The sequence below is a fragment of the Vulpes vulpes genome, chromosome 15 (genome assembly GCF_048418805.1).
Source record: "Vulpes vulpes isolate BD-2025 chromosome 15, VulVul3, whole genome shotgun sequence".
Taxonomy (NCBI): Eukaryota; Metazoa; Chordata; class Mammalia; order Carnivora; family Canidae; genus Vulpes; species Vulpes vulpes.
The window spans coordinates 117,391,976-117,409,066 of NC_132794.1; the positions used below are offsets into that span (position 1 = coordinate 117,391,976).

General features: G+C 49.2%; 1 protein-coding gene across 5 annotated transcripts in view; it reads left to right on the top strand.

Annotated features, from left to right (window-relative positions):
• PPP2R2D (protein phosphatase 2 regulatory subunit Bdelta) overlaps positions 1–17,091 on the top strand; it is a 45,039-nt gene that overhangs the window by 20,279 nt on the left and 7,669 nt on the right. Inside the window, exons 1-7 of one of the 5 annotated variants that reach the window (XM_072740436.1) lie at positions 2,044–2,170; positions 8,725–8,822; positions 9,087–9,151; positions 10,689–10,758; positions 12,571–12,736; positions 13,141–13,253; positions 16,454–16,631. In XM_072740436.1, the coding sequence (XP_072596537.1) occupies positions 2,158–2,170; positions 8,725–8,822; positions 9,087–9,151; positions 10,689–10,758; positions 12,571–12,736; positions 13,141–13,253; positions 16,454–16,631 (703 nt within the window). In that variant the 5' untranslated portion in view covers positions 2,044–2,157. Of the gene's footprint in view, positions 1–1,940; positions 2,171–8,724; positions 8,823–9,086; positions 9,152–10,688; positions 10,759–12,570; positions 12,737–13,140; positions 13,254–16,453; positions 16,632–17,091 lie in introns of those variants that run through there. The other 4 variants (XM_072740435.1, XM_072740438.1, XM_026010657.2 and 1 more) reach the window with 4 other exon arrangements.

Below are 17,091 nucleotides of genomic sequence, written 5' to 3' on the forward strand. Positions count from 1 at the left end.
TGCCATCTGCAAACAGAGAAAGTTTTGCTTATCCCTTTTCAATCTGGATGCCATTCATTTTCCTTGCCTAAGTACTCTGGCTGGAACCTTCGGGAGAAAGCTTCCCAGAAATGTTCAGGGTAAACATCCTTGTCTTCCTGATCTTATGGGGAAAGCATCCACATTTTCACCATTAAGTGTGATATTAGGGGATCCCTGGATGGCTCAGCGGTTTAGTGGGCGTGATCAGCCCAGGGCGTGATCCTGGGGTCCCAGGATCAAGTCCTGCATCAGGCTCCCTGCATGGAGCCTGCTTATCCCTCTGCCTGTCTCTGCCTCTCTCTCAAAGTGTGATGTTAGCTGTGGATTTTTTTTTTTTTGTAGGTGCTCTTTATCAAGTTGAAGAAGGTCCCTTCTGTTCTTAGTGTATGAGCACTTTTATCATGATCGGGTGCTGGATTTTGTCAAGTGCTTTGTCTACAGATGAGATAACCATGTGATTTTTTTTTTTTTTTTGTCTTTTAATTCTATTAACATGGTATATTATTGTGTTGGTTTATTCTGAGATGTTAAACCATCCTTGTATTCATTCCTAAGATACAGTTGTTCTTCCTTTTACTAAAATACTATTTATTCTGGTAGCAGAGAAAATGACTTTCAGTTGTCCTTTCTGATTTTTCCAGTTTATTTAGATAATCTGCCACAAACTATTTTTTTTTTTTAGTGATTGACTAGAAAATGATATTCAGATCCTTCTGTTTTGTCATTTTATCCAGTCTACTCATAATTTGGAGAAACTGTTTTAGTTGCTTTTGAGATTATAGTGTGTCTGGTTTAGAACCCTGCTAATCTCTTACAGGTTTTCCATTTTTTATGTTTGGTGAAGGCTTAATTCACTTCTGTTAGTTCTTGTCTGGTTTCTGAAAGAGAACTCTTGCCTTTGATGATCTGCTTTGAACATATAGTTAAAAATGCAATATCTGTGTGTGTTTATATATGTAAAAATATACATTCATATATATACATGCACATTTATTTGTGTCTGCTAGTAGAAAATTTTTTATATAAATGTGTAATTTACATTTCAGAGTGCTCTATCATTGTATTCACCATAATAAGTAGAAATTCTCTATTTATCTGACATTCTCAGTAGACTTTTTGTCCTTGGAGAGTAGATAGTACTCATAAATCTGAATATAGTCAGTATCTTTTAGTGTGGTTTTCCCAAAGCCTTGTGTCACTGGATTAATTATCGGTGTTATAGTTGGGAGTTCCTATAATATATACGCATGCCACTCTAACAGGTACTATGGAGCATAAGGTAAATAGTGTGGTCAATGCCCTTGATACATCTCTTACAGAGTTCAGAGATAGGGGAGAGAATGGGTTTGGTGACAGTAAGAAAGGACCTGGGTGGGTTGAAGCAGGTGATCTTGCTGAATGGTGGAGGCAGACACGCCTTAGAGTGAGCTCCAGAAAGGGTGGGAAGAAAGGAGGTGGAGACTGTGAGACCATAGCACTGTCCAGAGGATGAAGTGGAGGTCAGCTTTTTTTTTTCTTTAAGATGAGAGATTACAGCATGTCTATGTGAAATTAGGACTAATCTCTCTGTTAGAGGGCGAAAATGGATGGTGTCATAGCATGAAGGTTGTCTTCCAAGCCGAATCCTCGAAGAGCCCAGGTCGGGCAGGACCCTCCTGGTGGCACAACTATGTGAAGGATCTGTTCTGGGTGCTTCTGTTTTTGAGTGAAATAGGCAGAATCACTAACAGTGAGGCAGGGGACTGGTGCACAGGAAGTGTAGGCAAGGACGAGGGGCGAAGAGGTGGTTGCCAGGGGGTCTGGGAGCACCTGTGGAGGGCCATGGAGGCAGGAGAGCGAGAGCAGACCCCTCTTCTAGGGAAGGCTGCAGGACAGCTCCGTGATTGGAGGCCCAGGCGCGGGGGAGGGCGGGCTTTTGAGTCAGCCCCTGGGAAGCCCAGGATGAGAGCCTGGGAGAAGGTGGACACCAGTAAACAGGATGTAGGGGAGGTACGATGAGGTTGGCTGCCGATGAAAACACACAAGCATGGAGTGCACACTCCCGGGTGCCTGGGAGCCAGATCGGAAAAGCACCCACCTACCCTTGGCCGTACTTGCACTGTGGATTCAGTTCCCCTGCTTTTGGACTTGATATAAATGGGATCACACTGTAAGTGCTCTGTAGTATTTTCTTTGTGAGACTAATCTGTTTTGCTTGGTGTGGCCAAAATCTGTCCGCTTTCATTGCTGTGTGGCGTCACCCTATGAATGCTCCACCGTGTGTGCCTCTTTCTACTGGACATTCTGGTTGGTGGTTGTGTGAATGTGCCTCTGTAGGTGCTGTCGCACTAAGCGCCTGTGTTGCTGGCGGCTGTGTGTCTGGTGTGGGGTTTCTGGGTCCTTGATGTGTGGCTGCTGAGCCTTGGCAGACGCTGCCAAACAGTCTTCAAGGGCTTGTGCAGTTTTTCTGCCACAAGCAGTGTGTGAGTTCCTGTTGTTCCCCATCCTGTGACACTTGGAACAGCAATTTGGGCGGGTGTGTGGTGGTTTTCACTTGCCTTGGCTGACGGCTGAAGAGGATGAGCACTGTTCGAGATCCTTACTAGCCTAGGATGGGGTGTTGATGAGGCCTTAAGGGGGAAGAGAGGATTGGCTTTCATCGTGACCACTTTCTGGGACTTTTTCACGCAGTGCCGGCAGTGAGGTGAGAAGGTCAGGAAGGGGCCGGTGGTCTCAGGAAGAGCGTGCACAAGTCTGGGTCTCCCCCACGTCCTGCTGCTGCTGTTGGGGTCAGCGGAGCTGCATTCCTTACCCAGGACAGACAGGTCTCTGGCCAGGAGGTTGCGTTTAAGTAATCCTCCACAACTTGAACTACCTGAAGAGAGGAGAGAAAAAACGAAATAGCTGGAAACTGTATCTTCCCTTTCATTGTTGTGGTTTCATTTTGTTTTGACAATGACTCAACAATTTGGGTAGTAAGTTCTGATTCTGTGTACTATTTGGTAAGCGGAGGAGTGCTGACACTTGTGTACTGCTAGGCCGTTAAGCAGGGTGATGGTCCGATTCATGCCTTTGAGAAGGTTCCTTCTCTGCCTTGGGCAGCTGGAGCTCCCACGGGCGTGGGAGGGAGTGGAGCAAGCTAGGCGGGAGCTGCCGGGTAATTCAGCCTGAGATGACGGTCACTTTGGACACAGGGCAGTGGCAATACAGATTGACGGACATGGAGGAAATGAAATGTTCACACTTGCATGTTTTGTTTTGAAAAGCTTAGAAGTTTGGGAAAGTGCAAGACTAATCCAGCAAGCACCTGTGTACGCAGGCACACACCCGGACCCGCGGCTAGTGCTGGCCGCCTCCCCCGGCCCCGAGGCCTGACTCCGTGCCACCCCTTGCTCAGTCTGTGTCTCGGCCCCCGTCGTCCTGCTCCTGGCAGGACCCAAACCTGGTCTCCCCATCTGCCTGCCCGAGCGTTCCAGAAGCTCTGCTGAAGGGGCTCATTCATAGTGACTCCACTCACTGAGATGTCCGCCCGGGCGCCAGGACTCCGCGCTCTGTTCCCCAGGGCCCCGGGCAGCCGCCCGCTTACAGCGGTCACGGAGTCTGTCGCTGCACGTTGAGAATCAGCTGCTGCCCTCGGATCTCACCCGGGCACCGATACTGTGGCCTGCGTTTTCCTTGATGAAGTGAAGAGCTGCCATCTGATGAGACCACCTGTGAACCCGGTGCTCACCCGCCTCTCGTGCGCCCCGCCCTCCCCGACTGCCCACGCCGCCCCCCGCCACGCACCTTCCCAGGGTGGGGGCCCCGCTCCCCCATGTCGCCAGCCCCCCTAGGCCCCGCCAGGCTGCGGGCACGTGAACGTGGCTTCATGATCTCCGCCTTGTTGACGACAGTCTCCCTCTGGGCCCCTTCCCCTCCACATGTCCTGTTCCTGCTCTTTCTGCCCTCCCGCGCCTCTCCCCACCTGCCCACCCAGCCCAGAAGCTTCCTCGGGGCCCCTGACCAGGCCCCCTCCTGCTAACGGCTCTTTCCTGGGTTTATTTTGAACAGTAAGTACTGACTTCCTGTTATGGCAACTGATGACTTAGCTTTTTTGCTCACATCACCTTCTACCCACGTGCACCCCTGCCTTCCCTGCAAAAAAAAAAGGAAAGAGACAGTTGAGAGCATCCTGTGGCCGTCTCCTGCTGACCGTGCGTGCGGATAGTGTCGGTCACTAACTGAAGAGGACGTTTTCTTTTCCACGCGGGCTTCATTTCCCAGAGCTAATGATTGCCTCGCGGGGCCACAGCTCGGTCTGTGTCCAGTGCGGTGTCCCCGCCCTGTGGGTCCCTCTAGCCCTCCTCTCCCCCAGTGACGACGTGGCTCTGCGGGGCCCCTGGCTCCAGTCCTGGGACTGTCCTCGCCAGTGTTGGGCTGTCACGTCCCCCATCTTCCTTTGCCTTGGTTTATTCTCATTTGCCAACTTGCATCTTCCAGTGGTTTCCTGAGAAGGGGGGTTTGGTTGTGGTTTTTGATGTTCCAGAACATCTTTACTCCTCTTAAACGCAATTGAAAATTTGGCTTTGTGTAGAATCATAGGTTGAAAATTATTTTCCTCAGAATTATTTTTTTAAAGATTGTATTTATGCATGACACAGAGAGAGGCAGAGACACAGGCAGAGGGAGAAGCGGGCTGGACGCAAAGAGCCTGACGTGGGACTCGGGCCCGGGACTCCGGGAGCCGGAGCCGGAGCCGGAGCCGGACGCTCAACCGCTGAGCCACCCGGGAGCCCCTTTTCCTCAGAATCTCGAGGATGGCTGGATTCCAGCCGCCCTTTTCCTGCATCCCGTCTGATGCGCTCCGAGCCCTGTGGTGTGGGACCTGTTGGTTCTCCGTGGAGGACTTGAGAGCCTCCCTCTTGTCCGCGTGTCGCGGTCGTCCCGGGAGGCCGCCTGGGCAGGTCCCGCCCTGGGTCAGGCCCGGCGCTCAGCGGCCGCGTCGGCCGGGGCTCCCGTGCTCCTGCGCCGGACGCACGCCTCGTGGTCCTCGGATGTTTGCGCCGTTTCCTTGTCTCTCGCCTTTCTGGAGCTCGTGACCTGGATGACGCGCCACCTAACCTGACCCTCTGATTATCTTCTCTTTCTTCTCGTCCACCTCTTTGTGTTTTTGCTCTAAGAGGCGTTGAGTTTTAAATTTATTGCCACCGTCTGAATTTCAAAGCACACTTGCCTGTTTTCCCTTTCTCGGTAGTGGGTAGTGGGTAGAGGGTAGAGGTAGTGGGTAGAGGGTAGTGGGTAGAGGGTAGTGGGTAGAGGTAGTGGGTAGAGGGTAGTGGGTAGTGGGTAGAGGGTAGAGGGTAGTGGGTAGAGGGTAGTGGGTAGAGGGTAGTGGGTAGAGGGTAGTGGGTAGTGGGTAGTGGGTAGAGGGTGTGGGTAGAGGGTAGAGGGTAGTGGGTAGTGGGTAGAGGGTAGAGGTAGTGGGTAGAGGGTAGTGGGTAGAGGTAGTGGGTAGAGGGTAGTGGGTAGTGGGTAGAGGGTAGAGGGTAGTGGGTAGAGGGTAGTGGGTAGAGGGTAGTGGGTAGAGGGTAGTGGGTAGTGGGTAGTGGGTAGAGGGTGTGGGTAGAGGGTAGAGGGTAGTGGGTAGTGGGTAGAGGGTAGAGGTAGTGGGTAGAGGGTAGTGGGTAGAGGGTAGAGGTAGTGGGTAGAGGGTAGTGGGTAGTGGGTAGAGGGTAGAGGGTAGTGGGTAGAGGGTAGTGGGTAGAGGGTAGTGGGTAGAGGGTAGAGGTAGTGGGTAGAGGGTAGTGGGTAGTGGGTAGAGGGTAGAGGTAGTGGGTAGAGGGTAGTGGGTAGTGGGTAGAGGGTAGAGGTAGTGGGTAGAAGGTAGTGGGTAGTGGGTAGAGGGTAGTGGCATGCCGCTCCCCCCGAAGCCCGCTGCACGTGACGGCACGCTGCACCCCAGCACGGGCCGGGGCTGCCAGGAGGCTCACCGGCTTCACGCGGGGCCGTGCTCGCTTAGAACAACAGTAGCTCCCTGAGGACATGAACTGTTGTGTCTTTGACGTTTTGGCGATGCGCTGTGCCTCTTCCCTCCAGCTTCCTTGTTCTGGTATTTTCTTTTCACCATCTGCAGAGCCTGAGCTGCTGGTTCATGTCTAAGATGCAGCCACTTTGGTGCCAACAGGCAGTTCCGTGAGCAGGTGGGCTTTTCACCTGGAGGGCTTCCCTGTGCTTGGTCATTTCTTTAGGGACCCCAAGGGTTTGAACCTTGAAGCCTCTTCTACCCAGATTTATCATTTTGGAGAGGAGGCCTGGACGTGGTGGGAACTCGTCCGTCCTGGCAGCTGGCATTTGGGCAGCAGGAAGGGGAGGAGCTGCATGCTCTCACTTGACGGGATGGGGACAAGCTTAGGGACTCAGCAGTTCAGTAAATGGCCTCCTGCCATCTCCATGCCCAGCACCTGGTGTGGAGCGTGGCTGAGGCCCCCAGCAGATTTGAGACTTCGGCCCCCTGTGTGCACTGAGACTGTCACCTGCCATGCCCCCCGCCCCTTGCCGTCATCTGTGGGTCGCAGCCTGCCCACCACTGTCGCTTTGTAAATGGACACCTTTCCGGTTCTCTCCGGCACCTTTGTGGTGGTGGGAGGGAAAGGCCCGCGCCCACAGTGGGCCACACCGGACAGAAAGTCAGAGCTGGGTTCTTAGGGCTGCCACACGTGCATCATGGTTTCTGAGTCCGACCTGAACGTTTCCTGAGGAAGTTCTGCATCAGCCAGACGATGCCCTCCCAGCAGAGTGCCTCGGCCCCGGGAGCCTCGCTGCCCCTGTGCAGAAGCGCAGTGCCGTCACCCGTGGCCAGCGGCGCCCGAGCGGGCCCTGCACAGGGGCCTCTAGCTGCCCAGAGCCACCATGCGGTGCGCGGCAGGTGTCAAGCCCCCTCGGCGCCCTCAGGCCATATTTACACTTTTAGCATCACACTAGTTTTGTAAAGTAATGGCCATCATATTGAATTCATGTTGGTAATACACATTCTGTTTTGTAATGTTGTTAGTATTTAGTTTGTATATTTATTTTGACTTTAGAGCTCTTCTAAACTCTGCGGACAGCATTTTCTAATTTTAGATTCATACATATTTACATAGCTTAATGAAAATAATTTCTCACCAGTGGCAGTCATGGAAGTTTCTCTTTTAAAAGATTTAGTCCATTTTAATTAAGTTTAAAAATCACTGACAGAGCTAGAATGCCATTAATTATATAATATCGTACACCCCCTGGGTATGAATGACAGATTTAGTCCCATTTAGTCCAATACAGAATGTTTTAATTTCATTTAAGCAAATTGGGTTATTTTGAGGAAATTAATTTTAAAAGTGGCACTTCTAACAAGAAGCCTAGTCTCCTAGTCCTGTTTTTTGTTTCTTTAAAAAAAAGGAAGGAAAGACATCCCAGGCAAAAGGATTCAGTGTGTGTTTAAAGGTCATGCACAGCGCAGGTGAGCTGAGAGCTTGTTTCTCAGGAAGTCCTGTATGAACCATTTGGCTAAAATGTTTGTGCACACCTTTAAGATTTGTAGGACGTACGGCAGCTTTGGGGCGGGGGGGGGGGGGAGTTCTTCAAGCACTTTCAGTCGTGGGGTCCGTTTCTTAGTATTGGACACACTGGTCACAGTCGCTGTGCAGCAGTGTTGGTCTCTGAACGCTCCCGCTGCCTCCGTGGGGCCCTGCATGTGCAGAGCACTCACAGCTGCCCGGGCCCTTTGCCCTGGTGTCCCAGCAGCAGGGGTGGGTTGGTGCTGACCCAGCTCATCCTTGTCCTCTCAGCAGCCAGAGAGGAGATTGTCCAGGGCAGGTGATGAAGGTGACAGGTCCCTGGGGTGGAGGAGCCTGCCGACAGCAGGACAGCAGCCTAGACAGCAGCCTGTGCGGGACCAAGCCCAGGTCCTTGTCCTGAATCAGTCCACGCGCAGCGCCCCCGTGTGGGAGGAAACTGTCTTTTTTATTTTTCTTGATCCAGGAGTGCATTTCATGAATTCATGAAGTCGAATCTATCCCTCTAGGCCTTAGCCTTAGGACACCTAAGAACTTTTCTTTCCCCCCTTGCCTGTCTGTACCCTGTGGCCTTTACCCTTAATGAGCTGATGGCCAGGATCTTTGTGTGGATAATGTCAGAAATGTCAGGTGTCCAACGAGCAGTGTGACTAGGTAATGGTGTCATTCTCAATGGTAATGACTGTATCCAGCCAATGAAGGAGGTTTGTACTGTGTATAATATTATTTTGTACAGAATCTAGCAAAAGTTATTGCAAAGGATATTAAAATATCGGTTAATGTCATGTAAGAATCAGATTTATAAGTTAATATTAGGCATGCCTGCATGCATCATAAAATGAGACAGCAGTCTTCTAGGACCAATATTTTTGGGTTTTTTTTTTTCAATTGACTTTCTAAATTTTATTCTGTATTCTTATATAAAGATAGTGCCGTCTAGATCAATCCTGGTGTCCTAGGGACCAAGCATTCAATCCACCCAGCAAAACCCATAAGACCATATGTGCTCTTGGGCTCTGGGTGCCAGAACCACAATGGGCTGCTTGGGAATTACACATTTCCCATGAAAATGTTGCTTTATCCAGGGAGAAAGTTTTATATGTGTCTTTCTTTTGAATCTTTTTTATTGACCTTTGATATTATTATTCCTTTCAAAATTCTAATCTGGTGAATTATTTCTGTATTTTATTGACAGCTGACATCATCTCAACTGTTGAATTTAATTACTCTGGAGACCTTCTTGCAACAGGAGACAAGGGCGGCAGAGTTGTTATTTTTCAGCGGGAACAAGAGGTCAGTGATTCACAGTCCACAAGCCAAATGAAATCCAGCCTTTCTCGTGTCACTTGGAAGGAAGGAAAGGAGCACAAGCACTTTATCTCAGTCTCTGACTTCACTTAGATTCAGTTACATCACATTAACTGTTGAGAAGCTTATCGTGGGGGTGAGCAAGGTTGTGTTTCAGCTCCCTGACATCCAACCACTGGGCCCCAACTGAGTCCCTTGTGCCCGTGTCTTCGGGGGGCAGCGAGCAGGGACTCCTTGCCCTACCCACAGGCTGTCGTGAGGACCAAATGCAGGATTTGGCGTGATGGAGTTCTGCCTCTATTTGCTTGCATCCTGTAAGTAATTAAAGTGGCTGTTGGTGAAAATCACTTCGGCCTGTGAAGGTGCTGGCTCCCAGTCCTTGTCCAGCTGTGCAGTGTGCTCCGAATGGCTCCTGCCGCACTAGCTGCAGGGAAGATTCTGTGTGTCCTGGGGGGCCATGAATTCTCTCTCCCTCCTCAGTCAGAGGTGAGCGACCCTGCTGCTGCCCTGCCCCCTGAGGGCCCCACCGTCCTTGCTGGGAGGAAGGGAGGACCCCAAAGATGAATTGCCCTCATGAGCAGTTTTTTTAGGTCACTCCCCCTTTTGGGGGGGAAAGGGCAGAGAAGTCCTCTTTTTCAGAATGGGGCGGAGAACCAGGTCTTGCCGGCACCGCCTCCCCTTTCTGGGGATCCTCATCAGAGTTCGTGATGAGTGCTGATGAAGGAAGCAAGATCACTTGCTGCTCCGCTGGGCTGCTGTGCACAGGTTTCCAGGCGAGGACCACGGTGCAGCCAGGCCTGGGTTTCTGTCACGATCTGTCTCTTTCCCTCACAGCTTCACACATGAGTCCCTTGTCTGTGTCCAGGCAGGTCATGGGCAGTTACTTTCTCATCTCCAGATTCTAGTCTCTTATTTTTGTGGTAAAACTGATATGGCAGCTGGTGGGCCTCTGCTTCCTTCCAGTAGATGTGCAAGGCAGCGAATGCCGGCCCTGCCACCAGAGAGGGGGTGCCTAGGGGCATCTGCGGGAGAGTGAGCCCTGGGTGCCCCCGCAGTAGGAGTGGAGGGTTGCTCTGGTAAATGGGAAGAGATTTATAGGATGCCAGCATCATTATTAAAATAGACCTGTTGCAGCTCTAATTTGGATACATCCATGTAGATTTAAAAACCTTTTTAATCCTATTTTTTCTGGTTTGCGATGGTGGAATTCTTTTATGGAGATAGTCTCTCTAGATCTTCATAGATGGTTTGATAAGTTTATAATTTTGCATTCTTTCCCCAGAGGTAGATTATTAGATGGTGCTGTTTTAAAAGAACTATGTATTTTATCCCTTTCAGCATCAGTGGAGTTTATTACTTTTAGCAGAAGGATTATTTAACAGATTACTGAGTCATAGCTGTCGTAAATTTAAGAGTTCACTTTTAGCTCCTTAAAGTTCACCGTTTTAATGATATCCTTATAGAAAATGAAATTTTTCTCATTTTTGTGAGTCACTAAACCTAAAAGATACTACCTTCAAATGTGAAATAGATTATAATTAAACTTAAGCATCTTGTTACAAAATATGTTGAGCGTTACAATTTTGAGAACCTGTAGCATGACGTGTTTTGTTCAGATGTATTAAATCATGATTAATAATGTGAGAGAGCACAATTATACAGCAGGGGGTTGTTAACATTGTTTAAATGTGATAATCCTGGCCATCTGCAACTTCATGAACCCTGGGCAACTGTTTTCCCCCATGTTTTTCTTCATGTTTTGGTTAACATAGAGCCTTCATGTTCCATCTATTTTGAAACTATTCCAGTGGTTGTCATACGTAACCCTCACTGTGACTTGGATTTTTCCAGTGCCGTCAGGTACGCGGCCACCGCCCTCCCTGCAGAGCGCTGGGGCTCAGGCCTGCGCGAGGCACACAGGGTGAGGATGCCGCAGGGCTGCACTTGACGGCCGACGGGGGCCTGGGTGTCAAGCCTGGGGGTTGGGGCCAGAGGGAGCTGTCGGGAGTTCAGTATGTGCACCAACGTGCCGTAGGGAACAAAGGCAGCGGGGTGATTTTTGAGCTTTTTTTCTTTTTAGAGCAGCGCCATCCATTTCAAGAAACCCAACGTGTCAGTGAAAGGTGAGCAGTTTAGGGAGGGGGCTCAGCTCTGCAGCTCACTCTGCAAACTATTCTATTTGAGTAGTTCCTCTAGTGACACCAGCACTCCGTGTGTCTGAAAACCAGATGCACCTTCCATCATCTTCCTGTCCTGCTTGTCAATCCTGTTCCCAGCAACTCAGGCTGGCAGCCTCATGGCTCTGGCTCTGCCCTCCCCGGGACCCACCTGCCGCAGGCAGGCACGTCTGTCTCGAGGCTCCTCCTCTTGCCTTTTCTGTACCTAACTCCTCCCTGGACAGAGCATGGACACCAGTCCCTGTCAGTGGGTCCTCGAAGGCTGATGTGGGGTCTCACCTATTAGAGGCTTTAGGTGTGGGGGTCGGTGTGGCTCCTAACAGGAAGATGGGCCTGCAGTGCGAGAAGCGTCTGCCCCGGGCTCCAGTTCCTGGAGAGCGTGCCTGGGAGGATGGGCAGCACGTGCATGTGGGCACCTCATAGAGCTGTTCCTATTCTGTTTCTCAGAGTTCATTATAGTCTTGAGGTGTGGGACTAAGTGATTCCACAGATTTTTTTTTTTTTTTTTAAGATTTCCATTTCCTTTTTCTCATTGGCAAATTAGAAGCATCTGCTGGTATTCTCCTTACTTGTAGAGAGGGGTGCGGGCCTGAAGAGTTTATGCACCTCACACACCCGCTCATGGAAACCATGTCCTAGATCCTGGAGTCCATGCATGGTTTCCAGGAGAGTCCAGCACACAAAAAAGCCATGCAGATTCATAATATGCGATCCTAATTCAGAAATATAAAGAAACCTAGACATAAGGGTTCCTCCGTTTCACTTGATTTCTTTGACACACAGCCTAAAGTGTTAAAATATGTGATTTTAGGTGCTGACTATATACCAAGAATTAAAATCTTGGTATCCTTGGTTTTTAATTATGTAGTATTTTTACTGTTTCATAGAAAATGTCATTCTGGATAACAGATGATTTCAAATTAATACAATTACATTTATGAACCCACCACCCAGGTATTATTCTTTCCTAAAAGAAAAGCAAGCCCTCGGCTCCTGTTGTGCTCTCCCCATCTTGTCCAGCTTTGTTCCCAGATCTTACCTCCTCCTTACTCTGCCTTCCCAGAGTGGGTTATTATTGAAGACAATATGCATCTCCCCAAGGGTGTTCTACTTTTACTGTAATGTGTAGAAAAGTTTTATGTATGTGAAAAAGTGCCATCACAGATGTCCTCTGCTGGGCTGGTCACCGCATGGGTGACTGTACCCCGGGGCGGGGGGTGGGTACAAGTGTGTTGGCTGGCTGTTCCCCGGCTGTGCGCCACACTGCACAGTGCTGCCCCCTGTGGGCCCACCAGCCTCTCCAGAAAAAGTGTAAACGTGCAGGAGCCTCAACTGGCTCCTGCGCAGGCCCTGCTCCGGAGCGCGTGCAGGGCAGCAGGACAGAAGGTCTGGGAACGCCTCTGTTATGGAGTGTCGGAGTGTCGCCTGTCAGTTCTTGACCAGGGTTTTCTTGAACTTTAAAAACTGTGTGTGATCATTTTATATTCAGATCGATGGGACTGAACTTTTCTCCGCACTGTGCTTTGTTCATTAACACAGCTCATGTTTCCTTGCAGAATAAAAGCCGCCCTCACTCTAGGGGAGAATACAATGTTTACAGTACCTTTCAAAGTCATGAACCAGAGTTTGACTATTTGAAAAGTCTAGAAATTGAGGAAAAGATTAATAAAATTAGGTGGTTACCACAACAGAATGCTGCTCATTTTCTACTCTCTACAAATGGTAAGAGCTTTTTTTTTTTTAAGTGGTTGTTTGACTTAGGATTTTATTTTTAATTTGCTGAGTGTAGCAAATTTTTACATTACTTTTTATTTTCTGCTTTAAACTCTGGGGAGAAGGTAAATTATTAGCTAGATAGCAGGTGATAGGCTAAAAACTTAAAGTATATGGAAGTGAGCACGTGCATACACTCCCCGTGTGGCATTGCTCTACGGCACATGCTTCCACGTCTTTACTTAATACGCTGACAAAATCCAGGTTTATCTCTAACTAGAAATTAATGTTCAAAGTCTCATAGCTTATAAATCAACGTAGAACCACGTAGTTTTTCTGCTGTAATACTGGACTAATAGTGGTGCGTGAATCAGTTTTTCTTTTAATATGGAAACTAAGGTTTTTATTTTCAGATAAAACTATTAAATTATGGAAAATAAGTGAACGGGACAAAAGAGCAGAAGGTTATAACTTGAAAGATGAAGATGGACGGCTTCGAGACCCATTTCGAATTACAGCACTGCGGGTACACACTGCCTTTCCTCAAACTACCCAGTTCTCTTCCTAGTGTGTCGGGGACAGCGCCTAATCAGCTGGTAGAGAAGGCGGCCAGTAGGACTGCTGCGACACTGCCTTCTCGTTCGTGGAAGCTGCTTGTAATCCTAGTCGTCAGTTTATGTGTGTGTTAAAATTGGGATTCCTCGTATTTCACATAAGCTGGAAGTCACACGGTATCTTCAGAAAATCTAGTGATCCTAAAGACTCCGATCTAATCCTACAGCAGAAATCTCTCTCTGTGTGAGCTGCCTCACACTGCAGAGGTTGTAAGTAGCACATAGGTGGCGGTGCAGTGCACATGGGACTCAGAGCGGTGTCCTGAAGGAAGCCTTGTGGGCTGTGGATGCAAGACGAGGCGTGCACGGCCAGGGTTCCCATTAGCTGGTGTACTGTTAGCTGAGGCACACACTGAGCTTTCAGAATTCTTTGCCTGACCATAGTATCATCACTTCTTATTCTAATTGTTAAATTTTTTTAATGTTTTTTTTTAAGGTTTTTATTTATTTGAGAGGGAGCATGAGTGGGGGGAGGGAGATCAAGATAGAAGAGCACAAGCAGGGAGGAAAGGGAGAAGTAGACTCCCTGCTTAGCTGGGAGCCCAGCGTGGGGCTTGATCCCAGGACCCTGGATTCACCACCCAAGCCAAAGGCAGTCACTCAACCAGCAGAGCCACTTAGGTCCCCCTGATTGTTAAATTTTTAAGTATCCTTCACTCCCTTTTTGGTATCGCTGGGCACCCTTCGAAATGACCATTTTCATAAGTTCTGATACCTAGATTTTGTCCACATTTTAACATCTGTGAAATTGAGTAAAAGGAATTGAGTCAGGTCCATTGTCTTGTGATTGTCCCAGTGGTGTGCACCCTGGAGGGTGTGTGACATTGGATGGGCTCTGGGGAAAGAGGTGGGGCACCAGGACGCACAGTGCGCACAGGCAGTAGCGGGGGGACCAACGCTGGAAGTAGTTCGACATGGTCCCTAAAACCATCACCTGCTACATTTGAAGTCTGTTGGTTGGCCTGTTTGTTTTTTAACAAAGTTTACATTGTTGAATATTGTTTATCAAGTGAAGACCTATCAAGTGCAGAGTAGTGGTGAGGTGCCACAGGGAGGGACACCACATTGCAGGGACGCTTCCCTGCTCCATACCTCACCGTAGCGACACTGGGGGCAGAGTGCATGTGGCCTGTCTCAGGTCTGTCCCTCAGGCTCTCGGTGCTCGGTGCACCACGGTGCTGGGTGGTAGGCGCAGAGGACAGAGCCACAGCCCAGCAGTGGAGGCAGTGCTACCCATGGTTGGGAAGGCAGCAGCGTGGCCAAGAAGAGCAGGATGGCTCATAGACTTAGGTCCAGAGGGTTGACACGGAGAAGCAATGTAATTGACTCAGGTCGAGTTTATAAAACCCTGATGTGAACCAAGATGTTTTGATGTAATCGTGGGCGGGTTTTGTGCCCCCGTGCCCCTGCTTTCACATCCATGTGGCTGTAATAAAGCACTGTGAGTGACAGCACTGGGGTGACAGCTGCCAACATGTGAAACTCTGAGTGTGACAGAACAGAAAAGGCACTGGGTGCCCTGGGGGCTGTCCTTCCTCTGCCCTGGTCTCCTGTCTGTCACAGCCTCCCGCCGAGCACCCTCTCCCTGAGCTCAGCCCACTTTGCCACACCAGACGCTTGCATGCCTCTGCTAGAAGAACCAGGGGTCTTACTGGGCCCAGTGCTGGTTTTCTTCAGAAGCACTTTTATACATTCACCCGGACACACTTGGTCTAATTGGCCAAAGTGTCATTTCATCAGAAATGGCTGTTATTAACACATTGTGGTTTCAGAGTCACAGGCTGTAAATTGACCTTTGTGACTTTAGGCCCATATTTGATTTAATTGCCTCTCTGAAAGCTAAAAAAAGGACTGCTTGTCTAAACTTAGTTCGGTAGGAGTCAACTATTGCTCTTTTGAAATTTTTCTCTTAAATTTTTAGTGCCAGAAAAGGGACTTGGTTAGAAGGAGCAGCCTTTCTGTCCTAGCATGAGAGTTGCCATGTGCTTTGATCACTTAGGGACTCGTCAGAGGGTGGTGGCAGCCTGCCCTGTGCCTGCAGAACAGACCTGTCCTGCTCCAGAAAATGCCACTATGGTGTCAACCTAGCTGGTTGAAAGTGAAGGAAATATTAATGCAGGTTTCCCCAAGCTCACTTTTGCAGACTTTTGGGCAGAGCAGATGATGTGAGAGCTTTCCTCTAGACTTTCCAGGTGCTCCCTTTGGCTTTTAATTAGAAAAATAAGTTACTACTGTTAATTTTTTTATTTTGCTTTTAAACTTCTGCCTTCTTTCCCACTAGATGTCAGTGACATTGGGACTTTTTTCCTTTCCTCACATGTGGGCACGATCACCCATAATGGCGCCCTGCCTCTTGTGTTGGCATTTGTGCGCTCACACCAACCCCTTCCTCTCATCTGTTGCCTGGCTAACTCCACTCTTTACCTGTTGGTGTAGGTGTCCTATTCCCTGACCACAGCACACAGCACAGAGATGGGTTTTTGTGCCCCTTAAAAAAAAAAACTTTTATTAGAGTATGTTATACATACGAGAAACTGTATCTGCCATAGAGGCAAACTGCTCCATGAGTGTTCACAGGCTGACCTGCCCAGGTAGCCAGCACCAGGTCAAGCATGGCACCTCCTCAGCTCTCTGAGGGCCCTTCTGTGCGCTCTCCCATCCCTGCACCCCTCCCCGGCACAGGGTGTGTGCGCCGAGCAGCAGGGCACCAGGGCAGTGAAGAGGCCCAGGCACCTGGCTGCCACTCTTCAGGGCAGCGAGTGCAAGGACAGAGGGGTTGGTCCTTGACTGGGTCTCTCCACCTACACTTTACTACAGCTCACTGTGGCTCCAGGGACGGGCAGGCAAGCGAAGCCACGCCGTTAGGCACCCATGCCCTGCAGGCAGTTTGTTTGGGAGCCAGTTTAATCTGCCGTGGTGCTGGCCGCAGGAGGGACAAGACCCTGCCCACAGCCTGTCTCCATAGCTCTGTCCGCTGGTCACTTAGGGTGACCTACAAAACTCTCAGCTCGCAGGGAAAATAGATGTGTTCCTTTTTGTTTCCTACTGTAAGTATTGTAATATTATGCTGCGGTGATCTTTGTTTTGAATTCCTATTTCCTTCCATTTCTAGGTCCCAATATTGAAGCCTATGGATCTTATGGTAGAAGCAAGTCCACGACGAATTTTTGCAAATGCTCACACATATCATATAAATTCCATTTCAGTAAATAGTGATCATGAAACATATCTTTCTGCAGATGACCTGAGAATTAATCTATGGCATTTAGAAATCACAGATAGAAGTTTTAGTATCCTTCCTCAGATGGCCATCTTGGCATTTGTCATAGGTTTGTTTTTCAGGGAAGTTCTCTGTGCGTGTCTGCTCCTGCATTACAGTCTGCTCTCATAAATGTGGCCTGCTGCCTGTGGTGTAAGGTCTCTGATTTAACATGTCCCTAAAAATGGGAACTGCTTTCTACCTTTCGGGAAGGTTCTCTACAGAATGAGAATGACCTCAAGTCCATTGCCCTTCTGGGCTCCTGAAAGGTGATTTAAATAGTGTGTATGGAGGTTCCGTTAGCCTGGTCCCTCCCGCCCCACCCCGATCTGCTAGTGGAGAATAGAAGACACTGGCTTTGGGTAGGCTGGTGGCTAGTCATCAGGCCGAGGAGTGACCGACCGCGTAAGCATTCTGGTTCAGAAGACAAGCTGTTGAAGGAATAGACATTCAGGTCTTTTGGGAAGGCTGCAGTGATGCTGTTACTGTTC